The sequence below is a fragment of the Mustela putorius genome, unplaced genomic scaffold (assembly GCF_011764305.1).
Source record: "Mustela putorius furo isolate JIRA1106 unplaced genomic scaffold, ASM1176430v1.1 tig00003869_pilon_pilon_pilon, whole genome shotgun sequence".
NCBI classification, from domain to species: domain Eukaryota; kingdom Metazoa; phylum Chordata; class Mammalia; order Carnivora; family Mustelidae; genus Mustela; species Mustela putorius.
In genome coordinates this window covers 36521595-36541347 of record NW_025422021.1, presented here as the reverse complement: position 1 = coordinate 36541347, position 19753 = coordinate 36521595, and the positions used below count along the sequence as shown (strand labels likewise).

At 52.6% G+C, this 19753-nt stretch overlaps 1 protein-coding gene across 1 annotated transcript in view; it reads left to right on the top strand.

Annotated features, from left to right (window-relative positions):
* Positions 1-294: 294 nt before the first annotated feature.
* The window catches only part of MROH2A (maestro heat like repeat family member 2A), a 44258-nt gene continuing 24799 nt past the window's right edge, over positions 295-19753 (top strand). Inside the window, exons 1-19 of the mRNA XM_045066801.1 lie at positions 295-470; positions 1204-1302; positions 1551-1732; positions 4909-5040; positions 5259-5421; positions 7404-7502; positions 7995-8146; positions 8636-8779; positions 10028-10120; positions 10385-10463; positions 10610-10723; positions 13372-13448; positions 14401-14520; positions 14819-14929; positions 15741-15888; positions 16512-16552; positions 17237-17378; positions 17636-17688; positions 18136-18243. Of these exons, the coding sequence (XP_044922736.1) occupies positions 395-470; positions 1204-1302; positions 1551-1732; positions 4909-5040; positions 5259-5421; positions 7404-7502; positions 7995-8146; positions 8636-8779; positions 10028-10120; positions 10385-10463; positions 10610-10723; positions 13372-13448; positions 14401-14520; positions 14819-14929; positions 15741-15888; positions 16512-16552; positions 17237-17378; positions 17636-17688; positions 18136-18243 (2133 nt within the window). The 5' untranslated portion in view covers positions 295-394. The remainder of the gene's footprint in view (positions 471-1203; positions 1303-1550; positions 1733-4908; positions 5041-5258; positions 5422-7403; positions 7503-7994; positions 8147-8635; positions 8780-10027; positions 10121-10384; positions 10464-10609; positions 10724-13371; positions 13449-14400; positions 14521-14818; positions 14930-15740; positions 15889-16511; positions 16553-17236; positions 17379-17635; positions 17689-18135; positions 18244-19753) is intronic.

Sequence of the window (19753 nt, the reverse complement as noted above, 5' to 3'; positions counted from 1 at the left end):
TGAGTGCAGGGGCTAGGAAGCTCCCATGGAGCTTGCAAACCATCAGTGCATCCCCAGGAGACATGGTGGCGAATCACCCCCACTATCACCGTGCCCCTTTCCCAAAGAGGCCACCATACTTTACCACACACATGAGTAAGAAAATCATTTAATGACAACATAATGTGGCACTTTAATCACAGGGCCCTGTGCACTCCTCAAAGCCCTCACTTGAGAAAGACTCAGGAAGGCAGTTAGATCTCAAAGTTCCAAAGGTCTGCTACCTAACGGTGATGATTCTAATGAAACCCTCCCACCCTGCCAGGGGACCCATTCCTTATCCACAGCACGGCGGAGAAGCCAACTACCCCCACTTCTTCGGCAACCCCTCCTGCTATTATTCCCATTACCATTGATGTGTATTAGGCAAAGAACAGGGGTTTTTCTTGTGGTATATTTTTGTTCCATCCAGGAGAGGTCTCTGAGGAAAGGTCAGTATTTGGGTCCATGTGTAGCTCTTAAAAGGATTCCCAGGAGGGAAAGAGCACAGGACTGATCTGGGAGTGTTCAGCTCTCCATTTGGACATCTGTGTTGTTTGCCAACCCTTAAGAAGCTGCTGATGTTGCAAGAGCCCCTTGAAAGGAGCAATGGGGGCAGCTGAGGTGGATTTCTCATTAATCATTAGTTTAAGTTCAAGAGAAGAGAGAGGAAGGGTCCTTCTTAACAAGTGTATTTGTTAGCTACTGCAGTGTAACAAATGACACTGATTTAGTGGCTTAAAACAACACCCATCTATTACCACACAGTTTCTGTGGGTCAGGATTCAGGGTGGAGACAGTCTCACAGGCTGCATTCAAGGTGTGGACAGGACCACATCCTTTCAGTTCTCTTCCAAGTTTTTGTGGTTGTTGCAGAATCCAGTTCCTTGTGGTTGTAGGACTGAGTCCCTCACTTTCTTGCCACATGGCTCCTTCCTTTGGCAATTTGTCACACTGTTTCCATTTCGAGGCTAGTGTGAGAATCCTCTCCAGGCTTGTATAAGATCATGTGATCATGGGAGTGGTTTCCTGTTGCCTATGCCACTGTCCACTGCTTAGAACGTGGGTCTAACCAAGTCATGGTTCTGCCCACACTCAAGGGGAGAGTCTTATACAGGGCGTGACTCACTGGGGGTCATCTCAGGGTGTGTTGATACACAGACTATTTTACAAATTTGGTCTTAGAGGAGCTTGAGGAAGAGATGACAGAAGCAGCCATAGACTCAACTGAGGACCCATCAGAGGAAACAGAAGACCTGGAACCTCTGGAACCAGATGACAGAGGCAAGAAAATTGGCCCCACCCCTGCATTCCTGCCTCTTCCCCATGCCCACCGCTCAGTCCTGGCCACCAACTCTCTGTGAGCGGGTCCTAGCCTCAGTCTCAGTTTCTCCTTCTGCACAGTGGACAGGGAGGCCCGGCTCCATTGCGGGGGCAGCTGGAGCTGCAGCAGGGCAGTGTTGGGAAGGCCTGGGCATGGAGCCCTCCTGGGATGGCCCTCTCAGCACCCCAGCTGTGCCACCTTGTCTCAGGGACTTTCCAGCAAGTCATGAACCTCCTCAACATCATGGACAGTGGGTCAGCAAAGACGGACACCGCCGGGACAGGTCCTGACATGCGGAAGATGCTGGCTTCAGTGATCATCACAGACAAGGCCACCACAGAGCCATCCGTAGTGATGAATGCTCTCATCCGCTGCCTGCAGGTGCCAGAGGTAAGGCCTGCCTGCCCCCCGACACCTGCCCCCCGGAGCCCTGCCCTACTTGTGGCTGCCTGCACAGCCAGCCACCGCTCAGCACACCTTACTGACCACGGCGGGCGTGGGGGGGCCAGGTGCTGAGGCTCAGAGGTGGGAGAGACTATGAGGTTCTCACTTGGAGGACCAGCAGGGGCTGTCATAATGTTTAAAAGCTGCCTTATTCTTTTTTTAAATCATTATTATATTAGTTACCATGCAGTGTGTCATTAGTTTTTTTTTTTTAAAGATTTTATTTACTTATTTTTTTTTTAAAGATTTTATTTATTTATTTGACAGAAATCACAAGTAGATGGAGAGGCAGGCAGAGAGAGAGAGAGAGAGGGAAGCAGGCTCCCTGCCAAGCAGAAAGCCTGATGCGGGACTCTATCTCAGGACCTGAGCCGAAGGCAGTGGCTTAACCCACTGAGCCACCCAGGCGCCCTTTATTTACTTATTTGACAGAGAGAAATCACAAGTAGTCGGAGAGGCAGGCAGAGAAAGAGAGAGGGAAGCAGGCTCCCTGCTGAGCAGAGAGCCCGATGCGGGACTCGATCCCAGGACCCTGAGACCATGACCTGAGCCGAAGGCAGCGGCCCAACCCACTGAGCCACCCAGGCGCCCCGTGTCATTAGTTTTTGATGTTGTGTTCCAAGATTCATCGTTTACATATAACACCCAGTGCTCCATGCAATCTGTGTCCTCCTTAATACCCATCATAGGCTCACCTATCCCCCACCCCCACCCCTCTGCAACCCTCAGTTTGTTTCTCCAAGTCTATTCTGACACAGCGGGTTTGGGTTTGGAAGCCATGGTCCACAGGCAAAGGTTTGCAGTAGAAAAGCAGGCTCCTGGGCTGAGTTCTTTGCTCTCTGTAGTAATTGGCTCAACCTGGGAAGGGCTGTCTCTCCAGGACCTGCAAGGCCCCAAGATGTCAGGAGATATAAAAAAGTGTAAGTACAGGATTAATACCCAGGCTGTCATCGGTGATAAGTGGCAATAAATAGCCAATAAACAGGTGTGCATGTTTTAAAAATGAACACGTTTCAAAGATTTGTTATTCATTAACTAGTGAAGGCACCAGCAAAATGTTAAAATCTGGTAAGAAGAATGTTTTACTCACAGAGATTTATATTCTTTGCCAGACAAAACTCATTTATGTTGCAATGAACAGGAATAATTTTTGTTGTTATGGAGGAAACATTTGCATCGTTATCAGTTTCCTGTGACTGAGCTTCTAGCCCCATGGAGCCCTAACCTAACCTAGAGGATCATGGGAGATCAAGGACACGCTCTCCTTGAGGCACTATAACCCAGACCTCCTCGGGGGCCTGTTTGACACTAGCTTCTAAGTCTTGGACAATTTTTGTCTTGTTGACCATAAATGTTCTCCAGAGAGTCCTCTTGATCACAGATAAGGCTGGTCTTGTAACTGATCTGGCTGTTTATGTAGGGGCTGCAGGAGTATTAATTAAGAACTCAGGCCTCAGTGGGTTAAGCCTCTGCCTTCAGCTCAGGTCATGATCCCAGGGTCCTGGGATGGATGCCCGCATTGGGCTTTCTGTTCAGCAGGGAGCCTGCTTCCTCTCCACCCCACTCTCTTTCTGTCTCTCTGTCTACCTTTGATCTCTCTGTCAAATAAATAAATAAAAATCTTTTTTTTTTTTAGACTTTATTTATTTATTCGAAAGACAAAGATCACAAGTAGGCAGAGAAGCAGGCAGAGAGAGGAGGAAGCAGACTCCCTGCAGAGCAGAGAGCCTGACGTGGGGCTCGATCCCAGGACACTGGGATCATGACCTGAGCTGAAGGCAGAGGCTTTAACCCACTGAGCCACCCAGGTGCCCCAATAAATAAAAATCTTAAAAAAAAAGAGAAAGAAAGAAAGAAAGAAAGAAAGAAAGAAAAAAAGAGAAAGAAAGAAAGAAAAGAAAGAACGAACTCAGGCCTCCCCCTGAGTTCTCTTTGAAAACCTAGAGCACATGTTCTCAACGGGGATGATACTGTCCTGAAGTAGATAAAATGGGTTCTGGGTGGGAGGAGGCATGAAGAAAACCTTACCTTCTTATGTATAAAGCATGGACATGTATATGGCTCGTAAACAGACACGTAATATATTGGTGGTATTAAGGTTTCATGGTGGGGGAGGGGGAAATTAGAAAAATAGGTCTAAGAAGGATCTTTAGGGAGCAGTTAAAAAAAAGAAGATTGCAGGACACCCATCCAGGGCCAGGCGGTACTGGACAGGCAAGGCCTTACAACTTTCTCCCTTTTAGTGGTTTTTGTGAGGAATTTCTGATCGGGCTGTAGGATTGTTGGTTATTTGCTATGCTAAGACCAGGCAAACAAGGCCAAACTCTCTGGAGCAGATTTTACTAGGACAACATATCCATTTGGGTGAATTCCTTTCTTCTTGAGGTGCCCACATTTTCCAAGGCCTCTGGGCTGTTGGGAAGTGGCCGCCCTACCACCCAAGAGCGGGGGCCATCCTCCAAGGGCTTTGCAGGCCGTGGCCCACATTCATCCTTTAAGTGTGGCTCATCACACTTGATTAAGTACGAGTTATTCTCCAAGGCAGATCTGCAGGTGTGGCCTGGGTTGTACTAAGCCAGGTGGTTTAACATGGTGATAAGGCTATCTAGGAATCAAAGTAGAGTAAGAGGCACACTTCCTGGCCTCAGGTGTTCCCTCACGAGGGCAAAGGGTAGGGCAGATGCTTTCTTGGACTTTTGGGGACCCCTCCTGGTATCTCCATGTGTTCTGAGCCCCATCCTACAGAGGCCTCATTACAGAGGCACGTGGATCAGAACATGGCCTGTGGTTTGGCCTCAAATTCCAGCCCCTCTTCCAGTCCTCTCAACAAAGGCTAGATCTCTTGGGAGCCAGCCCCCACCCTTAGAGGCTTCCCCAGTCACCTCATTAGCATAACAAAGGACACTTTAAAAACTCTCAACTCTGAAAATGCTAAGAGTTTTAGGAGGTCTGTGCTAGAAATGGAACAAAGATCAAATATACGTATCTTATAAATCATGGGTACGTGGGAGGAGGGCCGTTGGAGGGAGCCGATGGAGGACTGTGCTGGGTCTGTCCCAGCACCGTCTTGGGCTCCGTGGCCCAAGTCTGGCATCTTGCCACTTGCCATACTTGCTTCTCAGATTTCTACTCAGCGCAAAGTCAACATTTACAACATCCTCCAGGAGATCATTCAGCAGGAGGGGGAGCTGGAGGAACAGGGAGTCCAGAGGCTGGTCACCATCGCCTCCAAGGAAATGAGAGAGACCCTGGAGGTAGGAGAGCCCGCTCACAATGCCCCCCCACCTCCCCCATCCCCAACCCACCCACCCAGGGCTGGGCCCTGGTACGTAGGGCCTGGGACACGCAAGGCCCTTGTCCAGGGACCTCAGGGGTCAAGAGGAGGCTGAACCCGAGGAGCGCACGGGGCTGGAGCAGTTGTGGAGCGGGAGGGTTTTTGTGGAGCCCCACGTCCCTCTCCCGTCCCTGGCAGGAGGATGGTGATGTGAAGGCAGAGGTGGCCAGTGACACGCTGGTGGCTCTGTCCCGAAACCACTTCAGCATGGTCATGTACGAGCTGCAGCACCACCTGAAGCCCCTCAACCTCACGGATGAATTTGTCATCATCACCTTGGCCAAGCTGGCCAATGGCAACGGTAGGCCCCGTGGTGGCCCGGCGCCCCCTGCTGGTCTCCGCCTCTCTGTTCTCGGACCAACCCCTTCCTCTCTTTTCTACTTTCTAAATTTCTCTTTGTAATTCTGGTTAGTTAACACCCAGCGTTATACTAGTTTCAGGTGTACAAGAGAGCGGTTTAGCAATTGCACGCATCTCGTGGTGCTTGTCCCGACGGGAGCACTCCTTACTCCCTGTCATCACCAATTCCACAGCCCCTCCCTCTTTTCTTATCTTGCTCCTGCATTCCTTTTTTCCCTTTCCCTGTGTCTCCCGCCGCTGTGAAGATTCTCTGTGTCCCTGCCTCTTGTTTCTGTCTCTTTATTCCCCTGTCATTCTTTCTTCAAAGCTTTCTCCTCTTGGGCTCCCCCTTCATTCCACAAGCAGGTGCCGAGCTCCTGCTCCAGGCAGGGCTGTGGCCAGTGCTGGATGAGGGGCCGTGTCCCGCCCTATAAAGGTCTGTAAACAAGTCAACAAGAAAATCGATGATTATCATATGAGGTGAGGGATGGGAAGAGAACAGTCTGGTGGGTCTCTGAGATCAGGAGGAGGGAAGGGACCTCACCTCTGGGGGGGTCTCCCTGAGGTAGCAACATTTCAGCTGTGACCTGAAGGGATGAGAGGATGGTAACTGTGTGGAGAACCAGATATGCCTCATGTGCAAAGGCCCTGAGGCAGGAAAAGGCTTGGTTTCTCTGCAGAACTCAGGGAAACTGTGGTTATAGTTAGGGTGAGGGGGAGATGGGGTAAAGAGGGGGTTGGAGAGGCTGTAGGGCCTGGTGTAAGTCTGGACTTCATTCGAGGGCCCTGGAAAGCTGTTGAGGGTGTCAAAGCGGCAATTGCCTTGTGGAACAAAGGTTCTGGGAAGACCTTTCTTGCTGTTGTGTGGACAGAGAAGGGAGAAGAGGTGTGTATCTGAGAGGCATTGGTGGCTCAGGCTGGGGCAAATTTGGGGAGTAGTGGATAGAGGGGAGACATAAACAAGACTCCAATCGATGGGATGATGAGATGTGTGCCCAAGGTGAAGGAATAAGTGGGAGGAGCCGCGGATGTCTCCCGGGCCTCAGGTTTGAGCAGCTGCCTCTACAGTGGGTGCATGGAGCTCACATGCACAGGGGACCTCCAAAGAATGAGGACAGCGTCCAGTTGGTGTGTGGATGCAGAGCTAGAGGGGAGGTAGAGGGATCTTCTTTTGCAGGGTCCTTAGCGTGCAGGTAGTGCCCAAGCCACCCATGCCCGCGGAGCGGACGCAGAGAGAGGAGGAGGAGAGGCCAGCACCTGGCCCAGGGAAGCCCAGCCCAGGGAGAGAGCTGGCAGGGGCTTGGGGACAGTGTGGGTCATGGAGACTGTGAGGACAGTGACTCAGGAAGGGGCCAGGGGCCAGCATGTCCCATTTCGCACTGGCTCTGGTCACATGGGGCCGGACAGATGGAGAGAGATGGCGGAGAGGCAGTGGGGCTGGGTGGACTTGCCACTCCGAGGGGGCAGCCGGATGGGCTAGGCCTGGGGGGAAGTGGGGAAGGGTGGTTCTGTCCCTCCATAATCCCTCCTCTCTCCCAGTCCAATTCTTGGTTTCCTTCCTCTCTCTCTTCTTCTGGTCCCTCTTTCTCACTGGCTGTTTCCTGGTTTCTTCCTTCATCCAAGGACATTTGTGGGGGACACCTAAAGAGCCAGGCATCTACCAGCAGAGCCCCACTAAGTCTCCCCTCCCCACCTTCCTGATCTGCCCACTCTTCCCTGCAGCCCCGTCTGGGTTTCTTCTGACTCCTTGTCCCCGGCTCCTTCCCCCTACACCTGTTGCTAGCGTCCTCTTTTCCTGTAGCACCGACTTGTGCTGTTTCCTGCGGCCCTGGTGGCATGCTCTGCCCCCGTGGGGACTGGAGGCGGCAGACCATGGGCTCATCCTCTCTGCCTTGCCCATGCTGACCTGGCCCTGCTCCCTGTCTTCTCTCGCGCCCTACACAGTGTTTGAGTTTATGCCATACATGGGCATCACCCTGGCCACTATATTCACGATGCTGAGACTTGCCAACGAAGCCAAAATGCGGCAGGTGATCTGCGGTGGTAGGTGTCTGCTTGGTCTGCCTCTCTGGCCCCGGTCAGGGTGCCCGAAGTGGGACTGGGACAAACTGGTGGGTGGTCTGTTGAACAGAAGATGTTTCTTCCCAAACGGTGACCCAATCTCCTGCGTCGTGTGGCCTCTGATTCACTCTTGGGGGTGGGGGGTGGTACGTGCTTTCAGGAGAAGATGGCTTAGCGGGAGGAGGTCAACATTGGGACTCAGCTCAGCAGGCTCTGTTCCAAGCATTTCGGGAGGAGGCCCGGAAAGGACAATGGGAGTCCTGGAACAGAGACCAGGGAAAATGGCCCTACAGTGGGCCTGCTCAAGTCAGGCCAAAGACCGGGTTTTCCTGGATGGCTGAGGCCATCTGGGTCACCCGTTGGTTCCGGAAGTGTGCGAGCACCCCGTCCTGGAGGAGGTCTAGTCCGGCTAGTCCGGGGGAGGCCGAATCCGGCTCCTGTCCCTCCGGGCTCACCGCTTTCCCCCCTTGGCAGCCATGGAGACCTTCTGTGAGATGGTGCAGTTTTACCTGAAGCATCTGGAGGACAGCGTGTACCCGGTGATGACCGAGGATCAGTTTGCCATGAAGCTCTTCCCCATGTACCGCTATTTTGTGACCGTGTGGCTGAGGAGCCACAACCCCGAGGTGAGAAGCACCTTTCTTGGGTGCAGGGAAGGGTCCCGTGGTCCCCCCAGGTCACGGCTCCCCAGCCTGTGTGGCTAGGAGCACAGAGAAACCGCTGGGTCCAGCCTCATTCCCAGAACCCTGGAGAGACAGTGACCTGATAAACAGAGTTGCTGAGCCACGTGGGGCCTGGAGCCTCAGGAGGGCGTCTTGAGAAGGGCTGGGGCTTGCTGGATGAGGGTCCCTGTTACAGCACCTTTTACCAAGGGGAACTATTTCCACATCAACTCTGTGCTATGGGACCATTTTACAGATAAGGAAACTGAGGCACTCAGGTTTTCCTAAGTGACTGAGCTGGGACTCACAGGGACAATCCGGCCTCGTTGCCTGCCTGTGGGGTCTCGGGCGGGGCCTCAACTACTTCCTAGTTCCCCTCTGTCGCGCGTGCTTGGCACTCTGGTTGGTGTGACATCACTGGGCTTTGCCTCGGGGCCCGGGCTCCTGGGGCAGGTGAAGCTGGGGGTCATCAAGTCCCTGAAGCCGATGCTGAACCTCCTCCTGCCCAATGACGACCTGCGGGAACAGCTGTACGACTACATCCCCCTGCTGCTGGCGGAGTACCGAGGCGGCCTGGAGGCACTCTTCGTCACGCAGGTGAGAGGCCACTGGCCATCCGCCTGAAGGAGCTTCGGTTCCTGGGGCTCCCAGGGGGCTGTCCCCCGGGCAGGAGTTGGGCCCAGAAGTTGAATTCTTGAGAAATGAATGCTGCTGTTCCACGTGGAAGGGATGAGGACCCAAACGGTCTCAGAGGCCACAGTGAGGCTGTGTGTTTGTTTCCAGGGCTGCCATAACAGAGAACCACAGGGTGGGTGGCCTAAAAGAACAGAAACAGATTCTCGCATAGTTCCAGGGACCGAAGGGTTGGCAGGCAGTGATCCCTCCGGGGGCCCTGGGGAAGAATGCTTTCTTGCCTCTTCCAGCTTCTGATGTCCCCAGGCACTGCATGGTTGGTGGCTGGATCGTTCCAGTGTGACCCCTTCCTCTTCTCTGTGCTTGCCCGTGTCCTCTCCTTTTCTTATAAAGACACCATGGACTTAAGGCCCACCTTAAATCCAGTATGGTGTCATCTGAGACCCTTAACTAACTATATCTGGAAAGCCTCAGGCATTTTGTGGGACCCTTTAACCCATGACAGCTCTTAACCCACAAAAGGTGGAGTTTCTTTTTCTTTCTTTTTTTTTTTTTAAAGATTTTATTTATTTTATTTGACAGAGATTACAAGTAGGCAGAGAGGCAGGCAGAGAGAGAGGGGAGGAAGCAGGCTCCCTGCTGAGCAAAGAGCCCGATGCGGGGCTCGATCCCAGGACCCTGGGATCATGACCTGAGCCGAAGGCAGAGGCTTTAACCCACTGAGCCACCCAGGCGCCCCAAAGGTGGAGTTTCTTGGTAGGGTTCCACGTGGAGGTATGACCCAGGCTGATACATTATAAGGAGTTGACTGATTTGCTGGTGTGGCGTGGTGCTCAACTCTAAAAGCGAGGAACAGAAATTCATGTGGTAGATCTACGGGGCCGCCGTAGATGGGTCTGGTGAAAGAATGGGATTCATTTCCAGGTGGATAGAAGAGAAAGGGGGAAGAATGCCATGCTCAGTGGCCTCGCATGCCCTTTGCAAGCCTAACCGCGTGTAGGCCTTGCCGGGAGGCTGGCCGAAATGCAGGGTTGCATTCAGCAGGTCTGGAGCCAGGCCCGAGAGCCTGCATTCTAACCAGCTCCCGGGGTGGGGGTGGGGGAGGATGATGATACCACTGACCGACGGGCCATGCTGAGCAGCAAGAGTCTAGAGTGAACGGACCCTGAATTGGCAGAAGATCATCTGCAATCATTTGCCTCTCCATTGTAGGTCTTGAGGCAGATCCTGGAAATGTCGGTCATCACCAGCACCCCCGTCCCGCAAATGCAACTACACACCATTTTCACCGAACTCCACATCCAGGTGAGGCCGGCAGGCTTGGCTGGGTGCTGGCCTCCTCGGGGTGGATCAGCGGGAAGTGGGCTGCAGCAGGTGGCATGGCCGGCCAGGGGAAAGGGTGTGAGGGTGGCGGAGCCCCTGTCTCGCTCATCTGGCTCCCGTATCCCATAGGGATGCAAGGCGGTGGTACCCTCGTGCCCTCTGGTATGGCTGCCCCAGGCTGCCCCTACACTTGTGTCTGCTCTCTGGTTGCGATCTCACCACCCGCCCTGCACCCTCACTTCCCAGGTGTGCTCCAAGGCCCCTGCCCAGCAGCAATATAGCAGCCAAAACCTGGCGGAGATTGTGCACTGCTTCATAGCTCTCGGTGAGGCTCCCTTCCTCCCTGCCCCGCCCCGCCCCAGGTCCGCCATGAGCCTGTGGGAGCCCCAGCCTCTGGGAGGCCTGGCCCTGGGCTGCCTCCTCCTCCTTTTGGCTCCATGGGCAGAACTGAAGGTGTCCGTCCCGTTGCAGCCCGGTCCTACCCCAAGGAGCTGATGAAGTTCTTCCTCAGTCAGATGGAGACGAGCAAGGAGGCCATCCGCGTGGGGACCCTGACCCTGATTAGGGCAGTGGTGAGCGCAGATGGTGAGCGAGAGTGGGAAGTCAGGCGGGAGGCTGGGGAGGCAGGTCTCACCGGTGTCTGGACCGTCATCATTTCCTCTTTTATTAGACGCTACTGGGTGGACCGAGGTTGCTTTATATTTTCTACCCTTGAACCTAACCAGCACTGTGTCCCCTACACCCTACCCTCAACCCTCTCCTCAAACTCTGAATCACAGCTTCTCCAAACTGTTAACCCGAATCCTAGAACAAACCCCACACCCCAAATGAAATCAAAGACCTTAAATAACACCTGGTTACATTGTGTAGATTTAGTCCTAAGGCCCCAATGCCCAATCGTAGTCAAAACTCCTGATTCTAAATTCCTAAGGCCAAACTCTAAACCTGGCCTTGCAATCAGAAGGGAAATCCTGTCCCCAAGGATGGCACCAGCTCAGACAGCACTTTTGTGTGAGCTGGAACAAGGCATCCCTTGTTGGCAGCATGTGGCCTTACAGGAACATGGTTTGCTTAGAAGAGCATGGACCACTCCTATTCAGTCTTTCAACTGAGTGTCCTTGTGCAGTGCACAATCTGGGCAACTGTATATGAAGCACATTCTGCTAATAGTAAAGACTTCTCTGAAAAAAAAAAAAAAAAAAGCCCAAATTTAAGCAACAATGAGACCATTTTTCTCTGTCTGGTGGAAAGAGATGATAATGAAAAATGGCATAGCCATTTTTCTATAAGAGACCTGATAGTAAAAATACTTTTGGCTTTACAGGCTATATGGTCTCTGTGATAGTTAAGATTCAACTGATCTGGGGCCCTTGGGTGGCTCAGTGGGTTAAGCCTCTGCCTTTGGCTCAGGTCATGATTTCAGGGTCCTGGGTTTGAGCCCCACATTGGGCTCTCTGCTCAGTGGGGAGCCTGCTTCCCCCTCTTGCTCTGCCTACTTGTGATCTCTCTCTCTTCGTCAAATAAATACATAAAATCTTAAAAAAAAAAAAAAAAAAGACTCAGCTATGCCAAAGCAGTCATAAACTGCAGAGTGTGGCTGTGTTCTAATAAAACTTTATTTACAAAAATAGGCTTACAGCTAATCCCTGTGCTAGAATAAAAGGAAACTAGCTCCTTGCACTTCACTGACAAGGGTGTAAATTGATAAAGCATTCTGAGTGCTCACTTCCATAGGGACCGAAACCTGGGCTAAACAATCTAACTTTTTGACCATTGTCTAAAGGAAATCGTTGCCCAAAGGTAACTAGACAATGATGTTCATTAGCACGTTGTGCATAAAAGCAGAACATTGGAAACAACCTACAGGTTTTTCTACAGGAATTTCTGGAACAAATGATAGCTTATCCACAGAGTGGACTATGACTCAACCATAAAGGGTGTAGTCAATCTGTACTTTTTTGTGGACAGGATGGCCTCCCTGTTGAGCACATCAGCACGGTTTGGGAACAGTGTATGTAGCATGACCTTGGTTACTTGCAAGGAATCTGTGGTTATTTTTGCATAAATGAGCTTAGGGAGGTTATCTTTTATTTTGATTTTGCAATGAGCATATACTCTTTTTAAGATCAGAAGCAGGTTTCTACTTTGCAGATTAAAAAACTCAAGACTGTATCATGGTTCCTTAGTGCGCGATGACTTGCTACCTTCCCCTTGGTCTCCTTCCCTCTCTTTCTTCCACCACCGTTGACCTGTAGAAATCTCTAGCCTGGAGTCTAGTGTCAAGTTGAGCATCTGACTGTAATTCTGTCCCTACTGGACCTCTCCAAAACCTTCTCATGGTTCTTTCTTACCTCTCTTAATCTTCCTCCTCCCTGAATCGGCCGTCGTCGGATCTATGACTCACAAACACTTACGAAGTACTTCCTTGTGTGCCAAGCACTGTGTTGGCTCATTATTGCTTACAGAAGCTCTGTGAGAGAAGTACTATTATGGGCCACATTTTTAAAAAAGATTTCATTTACTTTTGTGCCTATGCACGTATGCACGTGAGATCAAGCATGAGTGGGGGGGAGGGGCAGAGAAAGAAGCAGACTCCCCCCCCCCCGCCGGTCCCAGGTGGGAGCCCCACCTGGGACTTGATCCCAGGACCCCGGGATCATGACCTGAGTTGAAGGCAGATGCTTAGCTGACTGAGCCACCCAGCACCCTAATATTATCCATACTTTAAAGGTAGGGAAACTGAGGCAGTGGGGGCTGAGGCGTTCACCTGAGGTCACATGGCTAGGATGTGGCCGACACAAGTTTTGAACGCAGCAGCCTCTGCCCTGCTGTGCTTTGCAGCCTGTGCCCATGCCTGTGCGTGCCTGGCCCTGGGTGCCGCCCTGAAGGACTTGCAGGTGGAGACATGCTCTCTAGGACAGTCCACCTGGGTTCTGAAGAGGATCACAAAGCAGAGGCCAAGGGACTGAGGCACAGAAACAAAGCCCTCCCCGGCCAGGTGGGGTGGGACAGGTTGAAAGGATGAGGAGGTGGCCAGAGAAGCTTCCGAGGGAGGTGTCCCTGAGCCGTGGTGGCAGTCAGAGGCTCTCAGGAGGCCCAAGCCACCTGACGCCTGGCTCTGGGGGGAAGGTGGCCGGTGTGCCTGGTGCTCTGGGAGTCTCACTACTCCCAGGCATCTCCTGAGAGCCCAGCTCTGGGGCTGGTGGCCCTCCAGGCTGGTTTTCCTCTTTCAGAGCCCAGAATGAATATCAGGACCATCTGCCTGGCCATCCGGGTTGTCAAGAACACCCTCTCTGACACCCGCTTCAAGGTAACAGGGCAGAGACCTGGAAGGGGCTGGTGTTTGGGACACTCTGCGGGGAAGCAGAGGGAGGTCCCGTGGGTGGCCTTCACTCCTCTCCCACTCTGTGGGCAGGGGCCACATGCCGCCGGCTCTCTGATGGGAAGCCTAGCCTCCCAGCCAGCACTGAGCAGGGCTGAGGACAGGTGCCCCCCGAGCTGTGGTCCTGCTCCTGAGACACTTGCTCGCGTCGAGGACCCAGAGTTTCCCAATGAAGGAGCTCAGACACCATCCTGGATGGAGGAGAGGCGGAGTGAATCTGGTTTCATCCAGAGCTGCGGGGTTGCCCAAGGGTTTTGTAAAACCTTTATTGCATTTGAACAAGGCAGCAGAGGGAGACACCCTGTCCTCAAGAGAGGACAGCCAGCCCACATAGCAAATAAAGGCTAAAAAACCCCACAGTCCAGACTGCGCTGGAGCCACGGCCACCTTGCAATGTAGCTTCAGTTCTGGTTGTAGGCTCTGCAGGCCGCTGCTGCATGGCCCCTGGGGAGGGGAGGTCCAGGAAGGCGAGGGTCTGCACTGACGGGAGAGGGCGTGAGATGGGGTGGGGGAGGGGTTTGGGCTGGAGATTTAGGCAGAGCTGTTCTCAAAAATGTGCAGGCTGTCAAGAGAGGACAGCCAGCCCATATAGCAAGCCTGAGCCCAAGCCTGGGGAGCCCTGGGTAAGAGTCAGGCTGTCCCCAACAGGGCTGCCTGAGATCGGAGATAAGGCTCCTGGCTGGTCATGCTGCCCAGTGAGATTCTCTGGATGGGGCAGGGGGTGGTGGACGGAGTGGGCTACTGCCTCTGAGGCCTCTTCCCACCCTGAGCACTCTGAATTCCTAGCTGCTTCATGGGCCAACATTGGGAGTTAGGTGCAGAGCCTCCCCACCATGGAGCCCGCCCCAATTCCTGTATGTCCACCGTCCTGTCCCCTCAGGTGAGGATGGCTATTCTCCGCATCATCGGCCAGTTGGCTCTGTCTGGCTACCAGGACAGGATCAAAGGCTGGGGCCTGAAGTACGTGTCCGTGCAGCTGACTCTGTCCACCTACAAGCTGGTGAGTGGCCCTGATAGGCAGACCATGGTGCAGTTGGTCTTGGGAAGTAGTTTCCAGAGCCTCAGGGAAGAATCTCCTTGCTGCCCCCATGCTTGATTCTGCTCCCATCTCTACGTTCAGGACACCAGTGCCTGGGCTCACGGTAAGCTGTAGGTAGAGGTGTGGGCAGTACATCTAGAAAACCCTGGAGACCCAGTATCTGGGCATTGAGCCTCAGAGGCGTGAGGAGACCATGCCCGAGATTGCAGCAAGCCCCTGCCAGCCCAAGAGTTGGGACCCCCTCGGTTCTGGTTTCCAGACAAATCACCGAGAGAGCTTTTATCAGAGGGACCTGGAGGAGAAGATGGTCCACAAAGTCACCATGGACACCGTGAAGATCATAACCTCTTCCGTCAGTGGGATGACCAATGTGAGTGTGACCCACACCCCTGCAGCCAGCCCCCTGTGTGGGGCTGCCCCCTGGGTGGGGCCCCTGCAGCTGACAGTTTGGCTTGCATGCTCCCTGTGCCCCGGGCTCCAGGGAGGATGGGGCATGCCCAGGGTTCTGCGCTCTTGCTTCTCCCATTCCCACTGTCTGGGATGTCTGGAGGGGCCCCTCATCTTCCTATTGCCTGAGCTCTTGTTCTTGAAGATCTGGTTCCAGAGCTGGGTCCTTGGTGGGAACTTAGTGTCCCAGAGGCTAAGGCAGTGCCTGGCACACAGTGGGTCTCAGTATGTATCCATTGACTTAGAGCAGGTAATGTGTCAATTTCCTTAAAGCCCCGTCAGTCTAGGTGTGTGTGTGTTTGTGTGTGTGTGTGTGTGCAGAGATAATTTTAATGGATTAATTCCACAAGCATCCAGTGAGTTCCTACTATGAAGACATGAAGGCCATATGCTCAAAGAGCTCAGTATAACCCCAAGGAGGACACAGGCTGAAGGAGGAACAAATGTGCCAACTTTTCATGGCAACGCACTGTGATGTAGCAAAGAAAAGTAGAAAAAAATTGCCATCATAGCACAAGGAGGGGATCACTGTCCTTTAAGTGAGGCCTCGGGCTAGATGCTCCCTGTCCGGGGGGCAGTCTATCTTAAGACCAGAAGTACTGAGGAGGGTAATGGGAGTTCCAATCTGTCGAGCCGCTGCTTAGAGCAGGTGAGCTGTGCAGCAGCGAGATGGGGCTCCTACTCGGCCGTGGGTGCCCCAGCTAACGCTTCCTCCTCCCTGCTCCCCAACCCAGGAGTTTTGGCTGAGGCTCCTGTGCTATATCATGGAGACGGATTACACGGAGGCCTTGACCCCCATCTGCATCAGCCTCACAAACCTGGCAGAACGCCAGCTCCACACCAAGGACGTGGAGGCCAGCGTGGCCGGCAAGAGCAGGCACGGTGGGCAGCCTCCCTGCCATAGCCTGTGAGATAGGGCCGGTGGACTACTGGTGTCCCGGGAAGTAGCCGCTCTGCTATTTCCAGGAAGCCGCCGGGATCCCAGCCAGCCAGGCCGAAGGCCCATCCTTACTGTGTCTGAGGATGTGTTAAAATTGTGCAAACCTGCTTTGGCGGTTCATTCCCCGAGTTCCCCTCCCCCAACAGAGGGGTGACACTGCTCTTCCAAGGGAGCTGTTCACATGGGCCTGGAGCTTTGCTGGATGGGCGTTGCTGGTGGTGGGTATGGTTTTAGGAGCCTTTCAGGACCCAGGGATGGCAAATGGGGGGGAGGGTCTTCTTCATGTCCTTACCTGGACTCTGGGCTAGGCCGCCCCCTGACATCTTCTAATGATGTCATTGATTCTCTCCTCGTCCCAGGCTAAACCAATGAAAATGAGGTTCCTTATGGACATATCAGTGGTCCCTGTGCTAACCCATTTTCTGTTCTGGGGGCAATGGGTTGATGTTGGGGAAGTACCTTCCAGGGCAGAGCCCTTCTCAGGGGCACGGGCCCTAGGGGTCTGGGGACCCGTCCTGGTATGAACTGGGCAACTGGAGTAGGTTCACGTCTCCTTCTTCCTCAGTGGACCTTCCTGCACCCCAGAAACTCTTGGCCCGTCTCCTGGTGAGTGGCTCCCCCAGGCTATGCCCTGGCCTGACTGAGGCCATTGCCTATGGCCCCCCTCCCTTGAGCTCCTAATTCCTGAAGTCTCCAGTGGGAGGAGGGAGCTAGACACTTGGGAGGACAGAGCTTTCTGGGTCCCTTTCATTCCTCTTGGGTAGACGTGGCATCGGCAGTGTGTTCGGATGCCCTGGGACCTGGTGAGGACATGCTCCTGGATTCCTCTGCTCATTCTTTGAGCAGCCCCTAAACAACTCCAGGACACTGCCAATGGCCTGCCTGCCCCCAGGGGTCCTTCATAGGCATTTACCTGTGCCTTCTCGTCCTCCTCTTTTTTTTTTTTTTTTTTAGTTTTTTATTAGGGGGAGAGAGAGAGTGGGGAGAGGGGCAAAGGGAGAGGAAGAGAGAGAATCCCAAGCAGACTCCATACCCAGCACAGAACCTGACGTGGAGCTCGATCTCATGACCCTGAGATCATGACCTAAGAGTCAAACGCTTAAATGACTGAGCCACGCGGGTGCCCCGGATTTCCTCCTTATGTTGACTATGGGCGCTAATCCACACCCCGTGGAAGCCTGGGGTGGGGAGAAAGCCCACTATCTTACCCCTCTTCTTCTTTCTGGGAACAAAATGCCTGGCACTGCCCAGCTTGGGGCAGGCCCCCACTGGAGTCTTGGTGCTCCCCAGGTGCTGATGTCATCCCCCTATAAGGGGGAGGGCCGAGGGATAGCCATGCTCAACCTCCTGAGGACCCTGAGACAGAGCATTGCTCCCTCCATGGCTGACATGTGGGAGCTGGAGATCCCACTGCTGGTCAAGTACCTGGAAGGTGAGGCATCCAGGGCACCAAACCCAAGTCAGCTCCTCTCTTAGTGTGCATGCTGGAGTACTAATCACAGGGACTGAGCAGCAAGAACCAAAGCTCAGGGTAGACCCGTGAGGCCTATTTGGGTCTTTGGGGAAGCGGGGAGGGAAATGCAGCATGTGCTGAGACCATGCATGGAGGGCTTTGAATGCCTGACTAAGGAGGCTGACCCAGAGGGGAGCAGCTGAAGAAGTCCGCAGGTGTGGACCTTCTTTCTGCAGAACATACTGAGTTTACTTGGAATCAGAAAACTTGGGAGGACAAGCTGATTCAGGTAAAGACTTGATCCTGCTTGCTGAGGTTGGGTCGGGAGCAAGAGGAGGAGTGCATGGCAGGCCCCTTGGTGGGGTTGATGTGTGGAGAGTTCAGGAGTCCCTAAAGGACACCCCCAAGAAAACTTGGGGTGGAGGGTGCCAAGCATGTCTACAGCTGTATCCATTAGCAAAGGAGAACAGAGAGCCTTCTATCCTCAGGGACCAAGTGTTCAGGAAAGCAGCATAGGGGTGACCTCCTCCTTCCAGCCCCCAAACCACAGCTGTTTCCCAGGCCCCCAGAATGTTAGCACTGGGTCAGGGTTCGATGGGTGGAGCAATCTAGAGATTGGGGAAGAGGGTTAGAGAGGGGGAGTCACTGCTCAAGATCACACAGTGCTCCTGGAGCTTGGGAGAGAACAGGACTGGGGACATATGGCATTGCCCAGTGACATCTTCTGCCTCCTCAGTTTCTGAGAAATTCCCTTAAGAAGACCCGAGGTTCCAATTGGAGCTTGCGTCTGAGCAAGGAGCTGAACAACCAGATCGAAAGCTTCGACAGCCCCTCCCTGGAAAAGGTTTGTGCTCAGTGTCAGGACCGTTAAGACAGGGAAGGGCCTCCAGGGATGGTGGGATGGAGGCTCGCACTGTGTGTGAGACCAGCTGCACCCGTGGCTGTCTACGGGGTCCTGTGAGGAGACATGGGTGGTCTAGGCCAGTGGGTTTTTGTGTCTTGTTCTGTTTTGTTTTTCTTTAAGAAACTGCTGTGTTGAAGCTGGGGGATCTCTTCTCCAGTAGCCAGATTCCCGATCCTCTCACTTTGCTCTCCACCTGATGTGGTCTCCTAGCGGAGTCCAATAGGCAAGAATCGAGACGTCTGAACAGGTTTTGACAAATGGTGAAAATGATGGGGATGACACTGAACCACAGAAGGCTAAAGGGCGTGCTGAGTTCTAGCTTGGACGTGAAGATGATGAGGTCAGGAAGGGACAAAGAAAGAGCGAGCAAGCTGAGGTTTGGAGCACGACCTTCAACTGTCCCCAATCCCACTGGCAGATTGCGGGATGTCGTTGTGTACACTTGACCCATCCAGCTCCTGGCTCATGGTCACATGTGTATTTCATTCATTGTCTTTATAATACTATGAACATTATTGATAGAAATTAGAGAAGGTCTCAGTTAATGGAAAGGATCCATGTTCTCAGATTGGAAGGCGATATGGTCAAGATGGCATACTCCGCAAATGTCTCTACAGATTCATTGTGATCCTTGTCATGAACCCTAGCTGGTTTGTCTGCCTGTCCACCTGTCTGCCTGCCTGCCTTCTTCCCTTCCCTTTCCCTCCCTCCCTCTGTCACTCCCAGCCACACTCCTTCCTTCCTTCCTTCCTTTCTTTCTTTCTTTCTTTTTTTTTTTTTTTAGAGATTGACAAGCTGATCCTAACAATCCATTTGGGAATACAAGGGACCCAGAATGGCCAACGTAATTATGATTAAGAGAAAGACCAAAGTTGGAGGACTCAAGTTTTGCAATTTCAAGACTGCTTCACACAACTGCAGTAAACAAGACAACATAGTACTGGCATAAGGATGGGCAGACAGATTGATGTAATAGAAAAAAAAAAAAAGAATAGAAAGTACAGAAATAAACCTCACATTTGCTGTCAGCTGATTTTGTGCAAAGCCTTAGATATGGCACCAAAAGCATGAGTGAAGAAAGAAAATATAGATAACTTGAACATCATCAGAAAGAAAAACTCTTATGCTGAAAATCAAACCATCAAGAAAACGAAAAAACAACCCTTGGCATGAGAGAAAATATTTGCAAATTAAGTCCTTGGTAAGGGACTTGTATCTAGAATATATGAAGAGCTCTTCTCACTCAATAACAAAAAAACAAGCCAGTTCAGAAATGGGCAAATGATATGAATAGATATTTTGAAGAAGGTACATACATGGTGAATAAGCACAGGAAAAAATGTTCAAGATTATCACCATTAGGGAAAATGCAAATCAAAGCCGCAGGGACATACTTCCTCACACCCACTAGGATGGCTATAATACAAAAGATAATAACAAGTGTTGGTAA